The sequence below is a fragment of the Syngnathus leptorhynchus genome, chromosome 13 (genome assembly GCF_054491065.1).
Source record: "Syngnathus leptorhynchus isolate UIUO chromosome 13, UIUO_Slep, whole genome shotgun sequence".
NCBI lineage: Eukaryota > Metazoa > Chordata > Actinopteri > Syngnathiformes > Syngnathidae > Syngnathus > Syngnathus leptorhynchus.
In genome coordinates, this window is record NC_141207.1 from 2693664 (window position 1) to 2719121 (window position 25458).

A 25458-nucleotide genomic window follows, 5' to 3' on the forward strand; every position below is an offset into this window, starting at 1 on the left:
TTTTGGCATAAATTTGGGAGTCTATGAAATTGAATTCGTTTAATTGAATTTTGTTACTTTGAGAATTTTATTCGAATATGAATTTAATTCAGTGAATTATTGCAACACAAAAGGTGGTAAATGCACATCAGATATACTATATTTGTTCATTAAAAAAAAAAAAAAAAAAACTCTTTCTGTACTGATCTTATTCTCCTGTACTGATGTGTCCCTTCCTTTGGCTGCAGAACTGTGCCAGTTCCCGTCCATCCAGCTCAGGCACTTGCTCTCGTCAGATCAGTTTACCAGCAGGCGCAGCCTCCAACCCAGAGGAGGCAACCACCTTCCATAGCTGCAACATCCAAAATCATCAGAAGGAAGAAGAGAGTGCCTCAAGTAAGTTACTCAAGCAATACAATTAATTTGTTACAGCAACACTGAAATTGTCCAAGACTCATCTGATTAGCTGTAGCTATTATATATATTAGCTATGTAGATTATATTAGTTTTCTGTACATATTCTTTCAAATAGTAAGCATCACCGTCTGTTGCACTGTATTTGCGTAATTGAATTTTTTTCTTGCCGACAGACGATCCCATGTCACAGGGGGTAGGCATAAGTCACATTTGGCACATTTGACATCGGATTGGTCTATATAGGCCTTTAATTTAAAAACTTACTTACTATTTACCAATGTCAAAGTTTTAGAAATATCACAGTCATGAAAATGACATTTAAACACCAGCAATTTCCCCACTATTCAGCAGCTGGCTTTATCTGTAATGCATTAGTGCAAGGCCCCGTGTAGTTGTTGAGTGAAATCAGACATCAGAAATATCCGGTTCACTGTAACACTAACCAGACGCGCTGACATCAATCCATCTGAATTAAGAATACACTTGATTGTGTGAGTTACCTGATTCAAGATGGTAAAGTTAAGGTAGAGTTTAATCTCTGGTTTGGCGTCACAAATTCAAGTTCTGACATATATTTCAAGGTAACTAGAGTAGATAATACCTACAATAAATATATTTTTCAGTCAATCTATGATGTCAGTTTCTTTTTTTCTAATCATCATAACATGCAAGTACTCGCTAAGTAGTTTGCTGAGTGATAAGCATTACATGAATGCTTTTGTTATCAACTCAATTATACATCCTACAATACGTCAAATATTTACTGCATCATTTTACTTACGATTCCATGTAGCTAATTTGAGGAAGCGCCAATTAACACAACTGTCCAAACCAAATAAAATGATCAGCTTCCCCCAAAAAATGTTGATTCCGATGTAGGCCTATTTGACTTTTTCCTCAAATAAGTTAAAATGTGTGATCATGTAACAAAAAAAGTCAAAGAAATAGCATCGCCTTAAAGTTGAGCCTTTTGTTTATTGGCATGCAATTTGCAAGAATTTGTCGTGTTTATTATGATCTCTGACATTGATTCATATATTCAGGTGTTAAACAGAAAATGTATCATTCCAAACATAAATGTATGGACACAAATTACCTTGTGAACCATACTGGAGTTGTATGTTTTGCGTGTAGCCCTAACTCTGCGATACGCAGCGTTGTTGTTTTTTTGCAGGTGATTTGCATGGTCCCTGACACTCTTAATGCCTCGCTCACTCATTCAATGCACAGTTAGTGTCACTGCCTGTGTCACATTTATGCGAATGAGACCACCCTGTAAGCAGACAAATGAGGCCCTGGATCACAAATAATGTGTTTAATGTAACACAATCACTAAAATAAATGATTGTCAGATGAGATTATTCAGACCATTTGCCGCTTCAATCTACTCCCGTTTCAATGTTACCACATGCAAATTGCGTTTGCATGATTGACTGACTTTATGGCCGAGCACTCAGACATACAGTACAGTAGAGGCTTGCTCTATATTAAATGTAGCAAGGACACACTGATGGGGGGGAATGCTTGTGACAACTCATCATCGCACTGTTGAATGTTACATAAGGACTAAAATGCACAAAGAGTAAGTACATTTGATAAGGGATCATTTAAAGTTTTAATATTAAACACGTTTAACGGTATATACAAACTATACATTCTGGATTAGTTCAATGTCGATTAAAAACTCAATTAATATTAATTAATAATATTAATAAACCACACAAGAAGAACCAAAGTTATAAAAGGTTATGGTACATAACACACACATGTGGACTACTAGCAGAGCACATAGTTCTTTCAAAAGCTCTTTCTCTGAGTGATTATTTTGTGATATGTAACTGCAAGGACAAGCTGCCCTTAATATGCTTTTATATTATACTTTATATCCCTTTTCCTTTTTACTGTTTAGTGTTTGTGCACTGCATTTTGTAGGGAAGACTGGGGATGATGTAAAATGTATGTATTTATTGAAGAAACACATAGAAAGAAATAGAAAAGGGCATGTGCAAAATGACAGAATAGGAGTTGAAGTGTTGGTGAGGGTGGTGGTGGTGGTGGGGAAGGTATGGGGGGTTGAGTGGAAAGGGGAAAGGTTATGTGGGTGTTTGTGTATGTGCACGAGTGTTGCATGCCTGATGAGATGGCCCCACACAATGGCTAAGTTGAAGGTTGCGAGCTCTTTTAAACAGGAGCTGTGTGAGCTGGTGTCATCCTCTTCATTTGTTAAAAGCCTCCATCTCAATGAGCAGAGATCCAGTAGGTATCTTGTGAAAATTCTCACTTTAAAGTCAATTATGACTTTCAAGTAGATATTCTGACTTTTAAGTGAGAATTAAAAGGAGAAATACTTTAAAGTGAGGATTTTGAGATTAAATTGAGAATTCTGACTTTAAAGGGAGGACTCTTAGAATAAAGTCAGAATCCTGTGAACCTTTTTTCCACTGGCCCTAATCCTCTTCTGTATTTTTCAAACAATTATTCAAATCCCAAGTGCCATGGCGTACCTGTGTGCCATAAGAGATCATTGGAGGTGCTGTGAGAAATTATCCAATTTCAATTAATTTAAAAATAAATAAATACATAACTATAAACATAGCTTTATTTAGCTATCAATGCTAGTGACATATTAACACTCAGCACAATAAATCAATCAATTATGTAATTATAATTATATGTCAGAAAGTACAATTGACCTGAGTACCCAACTGTTGCTTTTCATTTACCAGAATAAATAATTTGCCACAAATTTGTGAGTAATCTCAGATAAAATCATTATTTCAGTATTTATACTTTTTGTGACATTTTTGATTGATGGTCTGGTTTTATTCTCCTGTAAAATTGGTTAACTTGACTGATTGTGTTATCAGGAGAAATAATATCACACAGGTTTTGTGGTTTACCGGAATTAATCTGTTAAAAGATTTGCTCCTCCTAAATTGAGCGCTGTAAATGTTGTACAATATGGAGTTGAAATATAATTTCTTGGAAGCATATGCCTGCATACTTTTTTAATGGTGGAAGTGTTACTCCCAGTGAAACTCAGAACAAACTGTTCAGTGAGCTTTGAGAAAGTGGTGCGGTCTATTGTATGCATCCTTTTCAGATAGTACACAGATTGCTTGCCATCAACGCTATAGTGTTGGCTCTGTCCTTTTATGTAGCCTTCTCCGATACAACTAAACTTGTCATGCGTAGTTAGCCCGATGCATTGACATGCAACAGGATCCCATGCTCCCCAACAATGTAATGACAGTGTCATCTGGGTACCATTTCCCCATGTGCAGGTCCTCATCATAACAGTCATGATAAGTGCTGTGCCATAATGGAAATGTCAAGTTGTAATATTTTCAAACTGCGTGGCTCGGGTAATTATCCCTTTGAGGTATATTGTCAGGGTTTTTTTTTTTTTTTTTTAATATATATTCACAGATACAACCTGTATATGCAATGTTGCTGATATGTCTGCTGCATGTGCCACATGGATTCGAACTTTAACTGTGTAATTTGGTGGTGTGCTGCTTTCGGGAGTGAAAATACAGTCAAATGTTTTTATTTTATGGACACTCACATTTTTGTTTAGTCTCTGGATTGCAGCTTTTGCGAATGATAGCGGTCGTCATGGTCAAGGCTCTACAATTGCATTGTATGAGATGAAATCGCCCACTCAAAACAAGCTAAATTCAGTGTAGCTAAGAAAAAGGCATAGCATATTTTCTGTAATTCTTGATCTTGGGGCATTTTGACAAAGAATGCCACGCTATTAAGGTATTTACAACTACCAAGGTAAAATTCAACCATTAACAACTTACAATACGGATTAGAATTAGAGTTAATTGACTTTATTTTTGGTGGATGTTAATATACTCATCACTTCTCCCATTTATCAGAATATACAAACACACACACCACTTTTCTTATATTTACTCTGCAGGTTTTGCAAACAAATCCATCATCATTTAGATAACCATTTTAGATTTGAAATTATTTTGACCATATGTGATATAATTTGAGTTGGGTATTTTATTGTGTGATGACAACGATCTTGATCTTCAGGCACTCGCAGGATGAACAGGAAGAATGTGTTGTTGCAGAATTTACATTCATGATTACTCACTAGGAAAAAATGCACATTGCAGATGTGACGTGTTTGGGATCCGGTAGAATTTGGCCTGTGAGTAGCAGCTTGTGTTCATTGTCTTCCTGATGCAAAGTGATGTGCATTAAATGTACATCTGGTCTGAGCAAACAAGGTTCAAAAGATAAAAGATTCAAAAAGCTTTACAACTGTCCCCACCTTGTTACTCACAAATTTGATGTTATGTTTTTCAAAGTGATTGTCAAATACGGGATTTGTGCCATTATGTTTTTGTTAGACTGGCTTGGACATCATCATGTCACAAATGCACACCAAACCCTTTGATTACCGTATTTTCCGGACTACAAGGCGCACCTAAAAACCTAACATTTCTCAAAAGCCAACAGTGCGCCTTATAGTCCTTTGCACCTTATATATGGACCAAATTCCTAAATTTAAACTGGCCCGAAGCATTGTGTCATGAAATCATAAAATCATAAGTGGCCCGCAGAAGACTATGAATCATGAATCAAATAGACTATGGATCATTATTTTGTGATTATAATGTAATTTGTTGCTCTGAAGTTGAAATAAAAAAGATAAGATGGAGAATGATTTGATTTGGATTAAAAATCTGAGAAGATGCATTAATGGTGCACCTTATAGTCCGGTGCGTCTTATATAAGAACAAAGTTTTAAAATGGGCCAATCATTGAAGGTGCGCCTTACAGTCCGGTGCGCCTTATAGTCCGGAAAATACGTTATTTTGAAAGAAATCATTCAAAGTGCGGCCATGGTATGCACTGGCATTATCAAGTGAAACAAATCAAAACATGTTTAAACTCTAAAGAGAAACTATTTATGCATACTTACCCAGCTACTGCAAAGCTCACGCACATTTTTTTTATGCCGCTCTTCTGCATAAGAACACGTCGCTGTCACCCACCGACCTAAGTCCTAAAATGAAAATCTATTCATAATTCAGAGTAACAACAGAGCAGAAGCTGTGGCATTGTCAAGTATAACAAATTGAGGTTGTGAACATGCTGAATTTGTATCTGCTTACAGAGGCTGACTGCATTATACATACTGCAGGTGCCGCTGAGTGCGTGGTAATAGGACGGATGATGGATGGCCAAGCTACATGGGCTTCCATTCTTGGGTTATTCATCCAAAGTATTTATGTGCTTATTTATTTATTGGTTCACCCAGAAAGACCCTCAAAAGTCAGGATGGCGCACGAGGGCCTAAAGGAGGCTGAGTGTTGGCCGTTATGATTCTGAGTCATCTCTTTAGCACGTGGCGGATATATTGATCTCAGTGTTCGTGTTTATTTGTGGTGCTGTCTGCAGGCTGTGATATTTTTTGACTCTTGGTTGGTCCTTTACCTTTGCCAGAGAAATAAAACAATTGGACTTTATCCCGAGAGGGGCTTTTACCAAACTGTACGTACATGAGCTTTTTTCAAGCATTCCAACATAATTTAGGAATCACATTAGTCATCAGTCAGATGAGTGCCTTTTACCACTCCAACTTTGTTGTTTTTCCTCTTTCTCTCTTTCATATTAATAAGACATAAATTTCTCTTTTTTTTTTTGCATATTACCTACTTCATTTTTTCCAATCAGCAAAGAAATGTAAATATCTATCTACGAATATTCCATATGCCTGATCCCTCATCCTCAAACACCATAAGCAGGAACAACATTTATTTCGGAGTCACTCATTTTGTGTTCTTTCCCTCTTGCATTTATTTATTAACTGTATTTATAGCTAAGAAACATCATTACTGACCACCTCGGTCCTGAAGCATCATTACTACACAGCAGCCACCAACAGTAGCACAAAACCAATATCAGTCTTGCATTCCCCAGAACTGTTCTCCATCATATGCATCTCAACAGCCCGTGGCAACGACATGCCTGGCAGCTTACGATGAGGCAAAGTGGGGAAGAGAAAGAGAGGGGGGTAAAGAGGGGTGAATCGGGCCGTAGATCAGGGCAGAGAGGATGGCGGCACGGCCACTAGGTGACAGGGGAATAACATCCCTTTCTCCTCAATCGACAGGGACCATAATTCCTGTTCCTCCAGGGATAGATTGAGAAAGGCAATAGCCCTAGAGGTTGTGAAGCTCGGATGCTTAGGAGAATTGAAAGTTAAAAGAAAAACAATGTTTTCTGAACCACTATTACTGTTTCAACCGGAATTTTACACTTAGACTTTTTCCAGAGAGAGATCCGAGTGGAACACTCCCTATCGACGATCAGACAATGTATTCCACTGGGTTTGTTAAATATCATATACATGCACCCCAGCAGTGAAAGACCTAGCCACCTGGACCAATTGACAATCAATTACTGAGTCAGCACATTAAGAGAGGCTATAATTCACTTGCTTTTCTGACAGTTTGAGTCCATTTTGAATCTCCAAATAAAATACGAGTAGATCTTGTCCCACCAGTTTGTAATTATTATAGGGCTATCATGATAAAGAATAGGATGGAAATGAACATTACTGAAAACCATAGAAAACCTTGAAAACAACTTTTTCCCCCTCATATCTGAAATTCTTTGCGAGTTTCACTGCATAACCTAAAATCCATCCGACCATTCGTCCGTTTAACATTTTGCTGTGAACCGCCAACGTTTTTTTTTTTTATATTTCTAATATCTTCAGTTATCTGTGTGTATTTTCACTGTTACAACAGTTTTGACATTGACATAAAACGTTTTAAAAATTAGTTTTTTTTAATCAATTTATTTTCGCCAAGAGACTTCACATCCTAGTCATTCACCAAATGAAACGTTTTTAATTTTTTCTGCTTGCTTTATTTGAAAGGTTACAAAAAATTAGGATGATATTAGTGGCTTTTGCACTGTATATAAGTGCAGCAAGGTTTTACACACCCCGGTCTTCCCCCCTCCCCACACACAAAAATGCACATTAAAAAAAACACAAACACGCACAGGGGCAGGTGAGTCCTCCTCCACGCCGGTACCTGCTCCGCTGAAGGTGAAAGAAGTGCTCGCTTGAGCTCATTGAAAAGTAGATGTGACAGTAAATTTTTCAGGCCCTTGTGAGATGGGAGATCTTGTTATAGCAGTCAGGATGGGGGTCAGGGCAGTGGCTGCTTGATGATTGAGGAAAAGAGAAGTAAATTCATTCTGCTTCGGGCACTTTGTCAAGTGCCAGTAGCTTACCGTTGAGAGCCACTCACCCATCACCGTGTTACGGCCCCAGAGGTCACCTCCCTTGCCATAAATCTACCTCGACTCCTCGTCTGCTAAACCTATTGCCTTCTACCGGCTGAGCACGAGCAGTGAGAGGCTGCAGCTGCTAGTCCTCATAGTCACTCAAATGAGAGAAAAAAAAAGACAAGAGAATATAGATGGCGCTGATAGTGTAAGGAGCAGGACTTTGGATGTTTCAGAGCCATTCAAAGGGTCTGTGCGGGGCTGTGATGTGAAACTGCCGTTTCACACTGACATATAACCTGACCTACGTACAGGTTTTAAATTAGAAGACATTTCTACAAGCAAACAGTACAGTGTGTTTTGAGGTTGGTCGCGTAATCGTTTTGTCAAACATACATATTTTTGAGTGAAACCTTCTGTAAATCAAGGGATTGGGCTCTTGAATTACATTCTTAGTATGTGGTCATATTTGGAAGACGGATGGGGTAGGCTATGAATTTTCTATTGCCAAATAGTTTTCTAGGCTAATTAAAAGGCTGCAAATGCACACATGAGAGAGAGCATTTGTTAAAAAGAGCAAGTGCCATCTTTCACAAACACATGCCAAAAATCTATCAATGCAAGAGTTTGGAAGCTGATGATGGGAAAGAAAGCCAAGATACATGCAAAGGAAAATCAAAAACCAAATGTCTTGATCATGATTTGCATTTTGAGTGTGACAATACTTAATGTGCATACAAAAGTACTTGTTGTCATTTAGCCCAATATGAAGCAATTATATGCACATACAAAATCTAATTCGTTTTCACTTTTGAGATGATGATGTGTGTGGAAAAATCCTTCAGCCTTTTAAATAAAGAAAATAGTTGTACTGTGTAATTGCCTTGCTTCTTGAATTCTTTTTACAAATTGGTGAAGCAACTTCATTTTTAGGCTTTGAAAAAGAAATTGTATGAAGAATTATGACTTGTGAGATTTGTAAGACACTGTCAATCTTTTATATGAATAATTCACAAGTGTCACATTTGCGTTACTTGAATTGTATGAATACTCCTTTAAAAACAGACGTTTGGGCAATTTTGATTTGCTGCACAATGAACGAGGTCTTTGGTACATCAAGGCTGATGATCTCTTCACAATTATGCACTCTTTCAACCAAGTTTAATAGATGAAAAATATTGTTGAACAAATTGCATACTGTTGTGAAACCACACCTTTCAACAGACACAAGCCACAGCCACATCACATTTTGTTCTTCTAAGAAGGGATATTAGGAATAAACTTGATCAATATGTGAATCTGAACACTTTTCCAAGTACTGCATTAGAGAAAATGAATGGAGTGGGTGCCTTTTATTGTGACTAGTCTTTATCTCACATTATCTGTTCGTTTTCCTTTTTTATATATGTCATCATACACCATAATTACACCTGCCCTAACTTTGTGGGTATGTTTTTTGAAGTTGATTTTTTTTTTTTCTTCTCAAGACGTGTGTATATGCATTCCCTTCTCCAGCATATTGCATCTAAGCAACAAGCTGCTTTCAATATAACCTCTTATTAGGTGGTGATTATCTTGACTGCATCTGGCTTCTTTCATTCACTGACTTGATGTCGAAGAGGCCAGGGGCATGCGAGGAAGAAAGGAGTGAAAACTTCCTGAACCCAAGTTTCACCTCCTACCTCTAAACTTCAGTGTACCCCTCAAACAATCACCAAGCAACCTTATATTTAGGTTGTTTATGACTAACAATGGTGTTTTGTTATTTTAGTGTAATGCAAATGCTACGTGCTCTTTCCAAGAGAGTTCAATTTGTCTTTTCGCAAATATGTTGCAATTTTTGCATTGAACTTTGCGTGTTCAAAAGACTATGAAATTGCTCTCTTGATAGTTTTGCTACATTCCCATGATCTCTAAATTAGAATGTCACCAACTATGATATGCTAGCAACTTCACAATAATTAGGGTGTCTCTATGCTAAGGGAAATAAATAATTACAGTAAATAAAAATAAGACAGAAGGAAGATGTGGATGAGAGAAAAAAATAGCCAGGTTGGCGTCTTCATAGGACCCCACTCCTCAGCTGTCACTCTGTAGGCTTCCAAAGAGTAACACAATGGACTGGACAGATGGTCCCAAATGCACCGCAGTGAGCTTGACTCTATTAAAAGCTGCTTGCTTCATGCCAGACGCCAACAAGATCTATTTGTTTCTCAGTTGGATGTACATGTTTGACTAACAGCTTTTGTTGTTGCAAGAAACCCTCGAGCATGTTTTGGCCACAAAACGGCCATTATACGTGTGACTATGATGTCTGTGTTTATTTTGATCATAATGAAGACACAATCAAAAGCCACACATGAAGGTGTTAAACCAACATTAGTGTGACTCATTTGCACTGAGTGGCAGTCAGCCAACCCTGCAGCATAGGATGAATTTAGGGCTGATTGTCCCCACTCTGCTGCCCTCTCGCATGTTTATGAGACAGACCAATGAAGATATTTTGCAGTATTTGGGTTTGTGGGCATTGACAGTGAAATTAGTTTTGGTAGTCGTCGATGGTGCCCCCCAGCCATCTTCAGATTAACCGTCATTTGAGGAGATTAATCCCGACACAGAGTGCCTGTTTGAGGGCAGACATGACAGGCGACACGGGCTGTTCAGACAAATTGGGCGGATGTTTCGATGACAGTGATATACCTGCACAGATGCAGTTTCCATAAATCTTTTGGCACCATTTTAAATGATTGCTAAATAAACCGTTACCTTCAAATTAAAGTCACTTGCTTAATGAAATACTTTTCCCTTTCAACCATGGATTTTTTTTCCCCCATCTTCGTTTTGGTTGCTCCACCAACTTTATGCTAATGTAACCGTCTTCAGAGAAAATAGACTTAACAGATTTAACAGTGCATGTCTGTCTTTGTCTCCAGCTCAGCTGTCCATTCCTCCAGGTCCAAGGGAGTCCAATTCCTCCACATCAAGTTCCGCAGTCACTCATCTGCATAGAAAGGTAATTGACTCCCTTCCCACATGTATGTATACCTACTGTCGTCATTTGCAGTGTGACTTTGAATCTTTCTGCTGCCTGAAAGTTTGGCGGATTGAGACCACTGAATTTGAGCTTTAAAACCAGAATCAGCCTCAACTCTTGCTCCAGGCAGAACGTTTACAGTATTGTGGTAAAACACCATCACAAATTTGTCAGTGCTAAAAGCTTCTTAAGCCAGATTCATCTGGGTTTGTTTAATTGGGTTAAGTTTTGATTTATTTTAGATCTATGCCTAACACTGCCATTGAACCGTACAAAAGTTCAAACAAAACCAGATAAATATGTAATTGATGACACGTTAAATTATTGTTTTTGTCAAGTCTTCTAAAGTGGAATATATATATATATATACTCCATACTATAATATCATTTATAAACTGACTTTACTGTATGCAAAACTACTCTATTAATTCAAATTAATTTGAACAACAAAGCAATGAAATTTATAGAATTTAACAAGCCTCAAATAATTGAATAAGAACCTATATAATATTCAACCTTACTCTCCCTGCCATATGCACACAAGCACATGTTCATTTCCATGTCATTTGTCCACATGTCCCCCTAGTGAACCATCTAAGCACTACACTTTTTTACCACTACAGTGTATTAAATGATTTGGATTTCATTCACACAGTACATTGTATTAACAGTACATTTTTCATATTTATACATTTATTTTGATTCATTTTAACAGATAAAGATATATATTGTTTAATGGAGGTAGGTAACATTTGCTATTAGTAGTTCAGGCAAGATATCAATCAGTAGTTTTACACAGTAGCTCTCAAGGACTACTGATAATAATTCACTCATTGAGTTTAAAAGTTAAAAGGCATAAATATACACTCACTATGAGTTCTTACTCTAAATGAGAATAATCTCAAATATGTTTGAATATTTGGGAAGTTACGAGTATTTTTTTTTCTTCCAAAATCAGTTCAACATCTGTCACCATCAAAGTTTTCTTGATCTGCTTCATTGCCAAACAAGTGCTGTGTAACACTGTCAGACTGACCTACCTCCAAAGGGATTGAAGCTGACTTTACTCTCCATCTAGTTTTGTTGTTTCTTTTCAGATGTTGGGTGGTCCTTGTCTCTCGCTTTCTCTTCCACTCTATCTCCTTTTCACTCATTGTCAAGTTCACAGCGTCTGTTTCTCTTTGAGCTTCACGGCATCCAGCCATGGCTTGAAACTCAATACTTGAGTATACACAATTAAGTTCACACCAGAGGTTATTGGTTGGAAGTATGGTCCCGTTCTGCAAAATGTGTGAATCAACGAGAGGATGAGTGGTTAGGAGTGCTGGCAGGTTATTTGGTCAAGGTTAAATAAATATTGGAGGTTAGCAATGTGATGGGCTACATTGGATGGATTTTACCTTTGAGGGCTTTGCAATTAAAGACAGTACAAGTCAGTGTTTAGTTTTAGTGTTGTAGATCTGTTGGAGAATGCACAATGTGGAGTATTTTATCACCATGTGATAATTAACTATTATTATATGTAAAACAAAGTGCAGATGTTACTTTGGGGCAATACATTTCTTTCTTCAGGTTTAAATTTATTTCTAGCAAAGCGACGCTATTCCTAATATTCAAATTCTATATTTTGTTACACATTGTGACACATTATAGTCAATTTCAATTTATTGATCCGAATGAAATACATTTCAATTTGTGGAAGAATGGATAAATCACAAAAATAGACATATGAAGTGATAAACCTGGTCTTGTCTCACCCCGGTTGACCTTGGTAGCCTGTTGAATGTTTCAGTGTTTTTCCCTGTTGTTCACACGCGATTGGGAGACACATGACAGGCCAGCTGGATCCCCCTCATTAAGACACCCCAAATACACACACACATGCACTTATACACACACACAAAAACACACACATACACACACTAATGGCCAGTGAGTCATTCAGTCATTTGATGGGCGGCGCATGAATGTGTGTATGTGTCAGGAGTGTTTTGGAGGTTTCCTGTTTTGGCCTGTGTGCCTCATGTGTTTCCTGGCAGGGGGCTGGTGGTGTCATGTCATCTTTGGGACTGGCGATACACATTAAATTTTCCCAAGGGGTAAACTGATAGGGGATACATAATAGGACATGATAGAATAAGGCGTTTATCTTGCTGTAATCAAACATTTGACATTGTGACACCTAGTCAAAACATTCTATCCCTCCATAACCTTTTTTGTCGTTCGAAATTGGTCCGAAAAACACCCTTCCCAGGATTTAAATAGTTTCCATCAAAGAAGAGGTCAAATGTCAACTTCATATTATTTGTGGTGAAAACATAGCAATCACATCACACAAAACATGCATTAACTTTGGAGATGAAAAAGTCCTGTGTGTCCAAGATATTATTAAACATTTGAGAAATAGTGCATTAAACAAATTCATGCACAAAAATACTATTCACGATACACCCACATTTTCTCCTAATATATATATACCCGGAAAAGTTCATATTTTACACAAACACACACGCACATTCTCTACACACTCATGCAGTGGCCACGTTCCATTAATCCGAAGCAAGCAGTGGGGATTGATCAATTAGCCCTGCTTAAAGGTGTGGCTCAACCTGATCAATAGCACTGATCACCAGCCAAAGGTTTTTCATTAAGACTAGCTGTGCTGCATGAATGGACTCTATTAGCATAAATCACGCAGGCTGTAAGGAATGCCAAGAGCGCTTTCCATACGACTGAATGAATGATGCAGAATTCTCCAGTAAATGAAATTTAGCTGGAATCATAAACTTGATGACAAAATAATCAATGATTGGATTTTTCCTCTTCATTTTACCAAGACCATTTTATGCTTCTGACTTTGTGGGAACCATTTTCTCTTGCAGCATGTCTTTGCTTGATTGAAAACATGGTGAAAACTTTCACATTAAACCGTTCATATTTTTACAATAGACCCATGCCTACTCGCAGTAAAAAAATAAATAATAATAATATTAATAATAAAAAGATGTTGTTTTTGGGCAGTGTTTTTCCTCCCACCTCAAATAATAATAATAATATAGTAATGATAATAAAGGTATGTTGGTTTTTGGGTAGTGTTTTTTCCTCCCACCTCCAATTCTAATCCTACACCTACTGGAAGAAAACTATATAAACCACAAAGACAAGGCATGTTAGAAGTGCACTTAAAGGCAAAGAATGACTGCTTACTTGACTTAACTTGAGCGTTAAACAGCCCTCTCCATTATCGTTTGATATTATGTTTTGATCAAATGTATTAATTTACTAATACAGTAATCCCTCGCTCCTTCGCGCTTCACCAATCCCGGCCTCGCTCTATCGCGGATTGTTTTTGAAACAAATATTGTGGATATATTCGGTGCATCGGAGATTTTTTATTTTTTTATGTCTCACTCACACACATTCACATCGTTATATTCAGTAATGAAGGATGGGAGACAGGCAACAAGACAGGCAAGTGCACCCCTCCATCATCAGCGACATCGGGTGTCACTTGGAACGCGCGGCTTTGTCTGACCATATGGCACTAATGGCCAATGGAAACATGTTGAGCTGTGTCCTTGCAGCTGATTGGCTTAGATGTTCTAACTAGAATTTAGCTCAGCCTACCGCACTGTCACGCTTCATCACGGAAGTTTTTTTTTACTTTGAGACTTTTGTGAAAATGTTTACAAAAGTGTTTAAGTCGTTAGTTCGTAAATAAGAATGTCTCTGAAAGTTACCTTGTCTTTAAAAATAGTTAGTAAACTAGAATGTTTCTTGACTTTAAAATGTTTGCAAAAGTGTTTAACAATGCAAAGAAAAGTGTTTAATAAACAATACAGTGTTTAAAACTACAATAAGGGTTAATAAAAGTCTAGTGTGGATATATTGTAACAATATATTTACTCTTTTATTTTCTTTATTTTCTTATTTATTTAAATGAATAAGAATATTTCTAAAAGTCAATTTGACTTTAAAATGTTTACAAAAGTCTTTAAAAATACAAAAAACATTCCAAAGTACATAAAAGTGTTTAAAAACGTAATACAAGTTCATAAAATCCTTGTGTGAATATTGTATTCTACTTCGCAGATTTTTACCTATTGCGGGTGGGCGTGGAACCAATTAACCGCGATAAACGAGGGATCACTGTACCTTGAAGTTATAGTCTCATTCTGATGCACTGCATCCAAATAGCCTTTATTTTTCCACAGTCATTTTCCCTTTTGTTTTTAGTTACCTGGAAAAACAGCGGATGTTGCTCCATAGAGATATTTCAAATCCACGAGTCCAACGGAACCCACGGGATCAGCCGCAGCTTAAAACACAAAAACTGCCAGTGACACTCACCTTTCTCACCCTTTCGTAACCCCCTGTGGGGTTGAGGGCCATTGTTTCTCTTAAACAATCCACAATGAATTAAAAAATGCTCAGTGGAGCTGATGCATACTGCTGTCACGGAACCTGTCGTTAATGTGCCATCACTGCATTTCACATCCTCGGTAGACACAGGCAGAGCTTCCTCCATCTGTGTGTGTGTGTGTGTGTGTGTGTGTGTGTGTGTGTGTGTGGTTTTGCCCGATAGAAAGACAGGCATACTCTCGGAGTGCAAGAGATGCGTGGAATGAATAACAGAGGAGGTTGGTAGGTAGGTCATGTGTGTGTTAGTGCATGTGTGTGGGTGTGTGCCCGTGGATGCTTTTGCACATAGGAAGGGAGTTGGTCACAGAGATATTGCGGCAAACGGGAAGAGATCATCCTGCTTTGGCCATGGCTTGATGTTGAGACCTCTTTGCACAACACGATAAATGTACAATTGCTCATTTGCTTGTGCACGAGCATACTGCATATCCGATGTCACTATATAAACGCTAAGCATAGATTTGAGGTTATTATACAAAAAATTCGAAAGACAACTGCAGTTATAATGTTGATTATTTCCCCTCCCTCTTGAAATTTCTAACTCATAATTGGATGCTTATGTAGTCATTAATTTTAGTTGTTCAGAATTAGATAAAAGCCTCAGTTAAATTATCAAAATATTAAACACTAGAACTGAAAAATGTTCAATGACTGCCACATTGGGACGAGAAGAATGATATTTCCGTGCGCTTTAGGTGGGTGGGAGTGGGTGGTATGGATGGACAGATGACACCCACATCCACCTCCACTGGGGAGAGGAAGTCCCTATCAGAGCACAACAGGAAAGAGACAGAGAGAAAACAAATGTCTTTTTGGACATTAAATCACTTCCTTTTTGGCCCACTTCCCCCACCATCATTTTCAGCCCCCCCCTCAGCACACTTGAACCAGAATTTTAGAGAACAGAGTAATCGATTAAGCGTCTTGATCTCTGTGCAGAACAGTGCGTCTCGATTTTTGTTTTTATCAATCCTGTTGAACCCAACCTGTTTTGACCCAAGTTCTACTTTTCAAGTAGCCATACTCCAGAGATCCACCGGCAAACCTAAACACATTCTCTAGCTTGCATTAACTAACCTCACAACTAACCTTGTTGTCATGCAACCTATCTATGGTTGGAGCAGCGTCTTTTTAATGGCATCAGGAAACATCAACTGCTTCCTTTCAGAACACAAACATCTCGCGTGTCGTGTTTTCAATCTGGGCAATACCAAATTGACTTCTATAGAGATTATTATAATTAATGACGTTTTGTGTCCATCTCGCCTATATTTGTTGCACATTTTCTACTCACCACTACAAGGGAGGGAGGGACAAAGATACGACTTCCTTCCCATAGGCAACTTCCTGTTTATGTCTGAATGCAGGTCAGAAGGGCTGGACAGTTGTCCCTGTCTCATTGACTGGCTTTATTCCCTAAAGGTGACACCAGTCCTGCAAAGGAAGGATGTTGCAGCGCCCATCCATTACTAACAAAATCCTTTTTGTAGTATACATTCTCGAACTGGAGGTCATAACCCACAGAAAGCGACGGAGTTTCTTCCGGAGGGTGTCTGGGCTCTTCCTTTTCAGATATGGTGAGATGCTTGGTCATCAGGGAGGGGTTCTACAGGTTGACAGAGCCCAGTTGAGGTGGCTCAGGCATTTGGTTAGGATGCCTTCTGGACAACTCCCTGGTGAGGCATTGTCCCAAGAGGGAAGACTCAGGCCACGCTGGATAGACGAAAAGCCACCTGTCATTCCAATACAGTTCTTCCCTCTGTGTAATTTATAACAGCTAGACAAATTGGCTATGACTTGGACAGGTTTGTGTTGAGATGTTATACCCAAGCCTATAAACAGCGTTAGCTACCTGCTGTCTGCCACTCTATACTCATCCATCTTTGGCTGGTATTGATTAAACTGATGTGCAGTGCCTTCGTGTCCATGCTCTCGCATCCCACAACCTCTTTCCTTCATGTACCTCACCTAATATCCTGTCTGTAGCTTGTTAGGCACTCTTGTACTCACTCCCACTGAGAAGGCTTGTTGAGCAACAACACGAGTTCCGTTAATGGATGTTCTTTCCTACTTTTTATCTCGCATCAGGCATTAGGTTGATAAACGTGTTTTCACAACATAGTTTAATGTCTTTTGGAAGATGTAATTGATATTATCATATTCATCATCATAATATTTGAAACTTGTGTCGATAATGTTTGATTTGGTGAAATCCAGTATACGTAAATTAAAAGGCACTTTTCTGGACGGTATAAACTGAACAGCATTTTAAAAATAATAGTGATTCACAATTGATATGGTTCAAATTCTGTCTAAATGAGTTATATTTGAATCACAGCAAGATGAGGTTTATCTTAACCAGATTCTTAAAAGTGAAAATCCAGGTGACTCAAAGATCCCATGGTCCTTGTGTATGACCTAATGATTGACCCAAACATGCTGAAGGGATGTAACCGGCAAATATTCCCATTGGTCCAAGCTCATGTTCTTCATAGCCATGCTAAAGTCTCTGATGTTACAATGTTTGTAGCTGACTTTGGAAATGGACCGTTCCTCTGTAGAGTCCTCAGTCACTTGCAGAAAGTGCTGTTGTCCCATGAGAGGTGTGGCAGATTAAATATTCACAATGAAGGTTTAGGAGCAGCTGTTGGCCTCTGAAGGCCTGCCAGCAGTTGGACTTGGTGTTCCGAAAGACAGCAGGAGAACTAAAAGTAGCAATGGAATAAAGGACGGATGAAAGCTCCATTCAAGTATATTTTTGTATGTAGCGCACCACAATACAATACTATATTATACATACTTATTTATACTGTCATGTGAAATTTTGCTTTTGTTTATCAGTGTTTTAGATGATAAACAAAAGCAAAATTTCACATTGGTGATGACTATCAGTGTTTTAGCTGATAGTCATCACCAATCTATTAAAAATCATTGTTTCTTTGATGATGTCCAAAAAAGAAGCATATAATCTTTCCTTCATTATTGTTTTCTTGATTGACTCATTGTCGAATAAAATTAGATAGACGAGTAACAATATGATTTTGAGCTTTATTCCATCTATCCGACTGAAGTTTGCAAAATTGTGTTCAACTCAATTTAGGTTCAACTCAATTGGAATACAATTCCAATTCATTTCCAATACAAACTATATTGCAAACACAATAAAAGGATATCAAAGATTAAATAAAATATTTAATAGGAATAGTAAGCCTACCCAATCTGAGGTCAAAGGTACTTTACATATAAGGACATGCATACATATGAAGAAACATATGTAGGCCTGTCAGTTCTTGCCAGGCACAAGGAGAAGATCATCTTAATTAAACGTCCAAGGATTACCGTTCTGTCAGTGCAAAAAAAAAGTTGAAATATCTCATGTTCATGTTTTAATCTTTTGTCGGTGCTCTACTGATTGCAACCTTGAACCAATTTTCCAATTGCATATACGCACATATCAGCACTTTTCTCATTTATTTTCAGATGCTGTAAATCACATCATCATTTGAGACACAGGGGTGTAGTCCGTTCATTGAATGGGATAAGTAAACTTATAGACAGACAGGCAGACAGGCAGATAGACAGATAGATAGATAGATAGATAGATAGATAGATAGATAGATAGATAGATAGATAGATAGATACTTTATTGATCATAAAATACATGAATAAACAGATAGACAAAGGCATGTGACGTGTATCGCTTCCCTTAGACCTACAGCGACGTAGCTGCTAAATAAATGTTATGTGTGCGAGTGCTAAGGGCCATGCATGTGATGGCTAATAGTCCGGCTCTCTGTTGATTACACCGCTCCCCAACAGTAGGTCACACAGATCAAGGCTGTTGGTGCTCCTGTGGGACTTACAAAGTTCTGGTTTTATTGGAGGCGATCTGAGGCCATCACATATCTCCAATTCATTGTGCAGAATCAGTTTTTTTTTACTGTGTTCATTCATTTTGGAATGAAAGAACATGCACTGACCTCCGGTATTATTGTAAAAGAAAGTTTCAAAGGGTTGTTATTTCATTATAGGTCAATTCAGATTATTTTTTTTTTTAAAACATTTTTTAATGTGCTTCATCATGATACAGTGTGCAATAACACAAAAACTAATTCACCAAGTACTTTTAGCTAAATTCTTTTGTAATTCTTTTAGTCCTGAGAACTTTATCCCTTTGTTATGGTAAACTCTCAAAATATATATTAGAAGTGACTCACTATAAAATATGATCCAGAGACTAAATAGCTGAAAAAGTCTAGTTTTGATCTTTTCTTGTTGATCCAATGGCAACCTATATGTAAATACAATTAATGGGTTCCGTTCATATGGACCTTCCTTATGTATTGTATAACAGTTTTATTCTTTGTTCTACATTTCTTATGTTATATTCTTATTTTGATCTTTCATTTGATATGAACACAAACAATCCAGATCCAACAATAGAGCTCAATCCTTGCTAAATATTTGACTGTGTGGATATTGTTACCCGATTATATTTGGTGTAAATGTTAATGAAATATTGACAGAAAAGAAATCATATACACAAATATTAAACAAAACTGATGAACAGGTACTTTCTTTGGAGGAGGCAATAAGAATTTTTTTCCATGACAAAGTAAATCCCATTTTAAAATTTTTTTTTATTACGTCTTACAATGTCCCACACTCTTTACAAATGAAAATGCTTGGCCAGCCTATGACACTTTCCACGAGTAACTTTTGAAATAATCAAGTAATTTAAAAAAAAGATTTTTGTCGAAATAGGTTTGCCTAATTTTGGAGAATGCTCACTGACGAAGAATTATAGAAATCAATGATGTAGTGTGTAATGAAATTCAGGTTGGCGTTTTCTTATAGTCCAGACCTCTTTGTAGATCTCGCAGGTTTGGATTTTTTTATTTCTATTTTGGCACTGTCGAGGCAAAGGTCAAGACTTTATATGCAGTGAAGCATTCACCTTTGCCACTCAACTGAGCTCTGGCAAGATTGAGCCTTTGTGTCCTGCGCTCTGTATGTGCTGGGTTAATTTTTTTCCACAATGGAGCCAAGCAAACACAGAAGGAGGAGTGCCTGAAAGTGTGTTTGTGCGTGCGTGCGTGCGTGTGCGCATGCATGTGTGTGTTTGTTTTTAAAAGACATTGGTGCAACCATTTTAACAAAGCAACTCCTATTGAATTAGATGTTCTAACCCCCTGCTTGCTAAATGGATTCCTGAAGTGGCTGTAGTTGGAGGCATTCAATTGGATGCAACCTTGAGTCCTTTTTTTATGAGCTCTGTCGGATTTAAGTGCCAGTATAACATGAGCACTGAATGTGTGCTTCTTATTTTTTTGAAATTGAAGGCCCCTCCCCATTGTATAGGCAATTAATGAAATGTTGGCAGCAAGGTTCAGGTGCTTGAAAGTTGCATTTTCTTTCTGCCTCTATCGCTCTCCTTTTAATTACTTATAAAGGATAATTATCAGGGAAAAAAAATTGTAATGCTGTAGGCTTCCTCTTTATGCACAATGATGTATAATGCATGCTTTGAAATGAAACGGCAGCGGCCTTGAAACCATTTCATTTCCAAACCTTTCTATGTTTGTTTAGCATGCCATAGTGATGGTTTGGACTAACAACAGCGAGTGTTCCATTAACAATGCATGCCAATTCATTTCATCTTTATATGTGTAAACTTTGTCCATCAGGTCAGCAAGCAATAGGTATAACTGCTGCTTGGAGTGATTTGAAAGTTGGCTAATTGCCTCGCTGAAGACTCCTGCTGTTTCTCTTCAGTCTCGGTGAGCCGTCAATATTTTTAACGTGAAGGAAGATTATAACGCACTTTATTATAACGCACTCAGTTATAATGAGAGTCTTGATATCAATAAGAACGTTTTGATAAAGGCTGTTTAGTGTTACAATTGTTAAGTAGCAATCCAAAGCCCCTCCTACAGTTGTGAAATGTAATTTCAAGTTACGGCTAAGAACACATTTTCACACTTTAAATTCATATTGTTTTAAAACGTACCAAAAATAACTTTTTTTGTGCAAGTAACGCACACAACTCTAACTCATCTGATTCTCAACCAATCTGGAAATCCACTTCCCAAGCGGAATTTACTTCTTCTTGTATCCCCATTTACTATTTGTGTCAGCCTGCTGCATGGCCATGCAGGACTCATGCAGGCGCATCTCAAAAGCATGAGTGACGAGCTTCCAGAGTTTAAAAGCTTCACGTAACACTGGCAGACACAACTTGGGGCTGTTTGTGTGATGGAAAGGAAAGCCTGTTTAGAAATTGACAGCATTACATTTGTGTGTGTGTGTTTGTGTGTGAGTGAGTGATGTTGAGTGTAATGTTGCTTTCGGCAAGTTATTTATGTGTTTTTTTTCTCCCCCCCCCTTTTTTCTCTCGCCATCTACTATGTGGTTATCTTTGCACTCGGTCGGTCTGGAGCTGATGTCCATCCTCGGGGACGCACACAGCATGCATTTCTGAATATTTTCACCTGAGGCTGCACTTGTTAGAGTGTGCGGATAAATATATATACATTATTTATACAAATTCAGGGCGAGTGAAGGCAGGCAGGTTGAACGCATTTATGGACCAAGAGGCCAGGCTCTGCAAGCCAAGCTCAAAGTGAGGGCTTGTGGAGCTCGCTGCTTTTCCAGCTATGACTGACCGGCATGCATTATGCTGCATGAAAACATATCTATCAGATGATCACTCAATCCCTTTGTGTTATTGAGGGGGAAGGAAAATCATTCTGGAAACCCTACAGTCAGGAAAAAAAATAAAGCCACTCACGGGCAAATATTGTCACTTGCTGGTTGGTTAGTACTGTATGTCACTTCAGGTTATGGGTCTGAATCTCAGCCTCAATTGTTACCTGTGTGAAGTTGTCATTGCAAGTTTTTCTCCATGGACCCAAGCTTCAAATTTTAATTATAATAGTGTACCACACATTTTGCTCAGTCAGGTGGTATAGGCTGGAGTTGGCCTTGAATTTGGACACATTATATAAAACACATAGATGGATGTCCAAGCTAATTTGACCATTTACGTGCTACTAGGATTGTTTCATATATCAGAAAAGGGGAACTGTAGGAGTAGTAGTTCTCTGAGTTCAGCATAGATTTTCTTTATGGATGCCAAGATTTTTATTTTTAAGGTAATGTGAATTTGAGTCTCAAACTTTCCTCCATTATCCTGAGTCATTATGGACACTTTGCTTTTTAATTTTATATATTTATACACACACACACACACACACACACACACACACACACACACACACACACACACACACACACACACACACACACACACACACACACACACACACAAAAACAATTTTATGCAATACACTATACATTGTTAGTATTCATACTAACTACCTACTGTATTCTTGAATGCAAATAAATGGTCCCGCTTCCTCCCACACAGGCCCTCCCTCCTGCACAAGTGGAGGCATCAACAGCTGATTGTAGTTTCTACATCCCCTTGGAGCTCGACTTTACTGCCTCTTGCTTCTCACCTAGAAGAAATTCAACTTCATCATAGAAGGGCCTGACTCCTCGAACGAGGACCATCATATTGAAATTCAATCTTTGTGTTTGTGTGTGTGTGCGTGCGAGATCTTTTTTTTTTTTTTTTTTTTTTTTTTTTTTTTTAAAAACATCTCCTGACCTTTCCTTATGACAACGGGGATTAAATATTTGTCTGAAGAGTCACTTTTTACTCAGTGGTCTGTGTCTGTACTGTGACAAATTAACACTTAAATGAAATAATAGAGCACCTTTGTGAACCCTTTGTGTGTGATAATGTTATGTACGTACATACGTATATATCTTTTGTGTCCGAACGTCTTTATGGTGCTCTTTATTTATCATGTTTATTGCTCATACACCCTTTATATACAACACATCCTTGTATATTATATAAAATGGTTTCACGTTCTTGTGTTTTTAAAATTGTGTCGTGTCAAACTTCAAAAACAAAGAATTTAACACATGAGAACTTGGCATCTCACAATGTATGTGAATGGGTCTGCGTCGAAGCAAATGGTAATTTCTTCTGAATTCTTCAGCCTTTTTTTTCTCCTCGATTCTGCTGCAACAGTACAAGACTAAAATCATTTAAACAACGTCATCTGGTACCAAAAAATATATAATTTTTGTTTTCTTCAAATTATTGAACATTCAGATCAGTGTATTTGGTTGTGAAATTGATTCCTTGGTTCTCACTTTGTAAAAACAAAACAAGAACATTCGACTGTAGACAAATTTATTGTGGCGCCGAAACCTCACGTCATGTAACACAAAGATGGAACCCAAAAGACGCAATAAATTATCTTCATTATTAAGTGTAACCAGTGACATTCTGTACATCAAAAAGGTAAAGCACTCTAAATAATGAATAAAAGTTGTACAAAAAAGTGGAACAAGAAACCGAAACCTATACAGCAATACTTAAGAGACAGAGATGTTTGGATGCCAGCAGACACAAATGAATATTTTATGTGTGATTCCTTAATGATTTTAGTGTCTCACGACATAATTTAAGTACTGATTAAAACTAAAATTAAAGCACTGTACACACAACAACAAGAAAGAAAGCAACTATTTTCAATGTCAATGATGTCATCTTTTTAGGAAATCATTGCTTTGCAATTAACGATTCATCACATTTGTCTCCCTTATTACCACATGAATGTAAACACCTGTAATTATTCTTTTTTTTGTGTGTTAATTTTACAACATTAATACTTTATTTATATATATTTGTACATATTTTCATTCACATCTGCACAGTTAGCTAGCATGGTAATGAAATAAGGCATGACTCACATAACTGTGACATCACAATATTTTTTTTCAGTTTTTTTTTTTTTTTGCATTTTATTTTAAATAATACTGATTATAAAGGTTTTGTGTAATTTCCTTCATCTGCAGCAAGCTTTGGTCTTTCTGGGCAAAGGCCGGCTAGAACCACATCCAAAACCACGGTTTGTTTTGTTCCATTATTTTTTGTTTTATTGTTTAATAAAACTGTGAAATTAAATGTGTTTTGCAGGAAAAATGTCAATATGCTATTATTTTTGCTGATATTAATAACTATATGTATTTAACATTTGACCCTCTGAAGTACATAGAATGCCTGAAAGGGGTGAAATAAAGACACCCACCAAATTATTTGTCTTACTGGAGTAGTATTGTTTTGATCATTGAGGGACATTTCTTTCTTACCTTAACAGTCATTTCTCACATTTTTTTGGTCAGGTCAAGCTGCCACTGCTGTATCCATGAGTTCAGTGATCGCAGGTAAGGAGTCCGCTTTGGTCGACCACATGAATGCTTGTCTGTACAGTACCAACCAGAGCTAAAAGAAGCGTTTAAACACAAGTCCGCATCCTATACAACGGTCTATCATAGAGTCACTGTTGTTATAAACATTGAGTCTTTGTTAAGTTCAAGTGTTCCTCTTGGTGTCCTGCGTGACTACACTTCTTTCCTCTTGTTCCTATGTGTGCACGCTCAGTTTGTGCAGATTTCTTGAGTTTTTACACAGCTTTTTGTCCGTTACAAAATCAACACAGGGCTGAGGTGGATTTAAATAAAAACAGGAGACTTTGGGCTGGAGCCTCACTCCTCACGAGGTGTCCAGCAGATGTTCCCGCTTAAGCTCTCTTGGCATGGAGCATTTCAATGAGCAGATTGTTGCAGGGCACGTCGCCATTCAGGTGTTTGTAGTAAAGGTATTCTTCGGCCTGCAGGCTGATGGCTCGAATCTCTGGCAGCCGCAGGAGCAGCTGACCAAACTTGTCTGTTTGCTGCGGGTAGTTACACATGACGTAGTCCAACAGCGCCGCGTTCACCTGCTCCTGCACGCTCTCTACCAGGTGGAAGTTCTCCAGATTCTTCACATCTACACAAGTAAGAAAAGACCAGGTCAGATTCACTCGATTTTCATTAACCACATGACCATTCCCACCATGTCCTACTAAATGCAACAATTAATGTTTCTCAAATGACATCTCTGTTTAGCATGGCATTATGACGATAATGCAAAGCCAAAAATGAGTCACCCATAACCTCATTTGTTGAATTGTTTGGTTTTAACATGAGCTGTATGACAAAACAGGCTACTTCCCTTTATTTTGCTCAAAGCTATCTCTTGGGACTTGCTGTGTTGAAGGAATCAGGTGAAGGCATTAAAAAAAAAAAGGGATGGGGAGAGAAAAAAAAAAGGTCCTCCTGAGATTCAATTCCCGTGAGTCAATAAATTATGTAGGCCAGACTTACAGCCATCCTTTTTTGTCATATCAAAACAATGTCATAATAAATAAGTGACT

The 25458-nt window shown here is 37.8% G+C and overlaps 2 protein-coding genes across 4 annotated transcripts in view; one reads left to right on the forward strand and one right to left on the reverse strand.

Annotated features, from left to right (window-relative positions):
• Window positions 1-22782, forward strand: part of LOC147046925 (adhesion G protein-coupled receptor D2) — a 52796-nt gene extending 30014 nt beyond the window's left edge. For 2 of the 3 annotated variants that reach the window (XM_085927181.1, XM_085927182.1), the window contains exons 22-24: window positions 228-375; window positions 10599-10678; window positions 22551-22782. In XM_085927181.1, the coding sequence (XP_085783307.1) occupies window positions 228-375; window positions 10599-10678; window positions 22551-22667 (345 nt within the window). In that variant the 3' untranslated portion in view covers window positions 22668-22782. Of the gene's footprint in view, window positions 1-227; window positions 376-10598; window positions 10679-14935; window positions 15125-22550 lie in introns of those variants that run through there. The other variant, XM_085927183.1, reaches the window with a different exon arrangement.
• Window positions 22783-23373: 591 nt separating this feature from the next.
• nr5a2 (nuclear receptor subfamily 5, group A, member 2) overlaps window positions 23374-25458 on the reverse strand; it is a 50872-nt gene continuing 48787 nt past the window's right edge. The window contains exon 7 of the mRNA XM_085927185.1: window positions 23374-25031. Within this exon, the coding sequence (XP_085783311.1) occupies window positions 24784-25031 (248 nt within the window). The 3' untranslated portion in view covers window positions 23374-24783. The remainder of the gene's footprint in view (window positions 25032-25458) is intronic.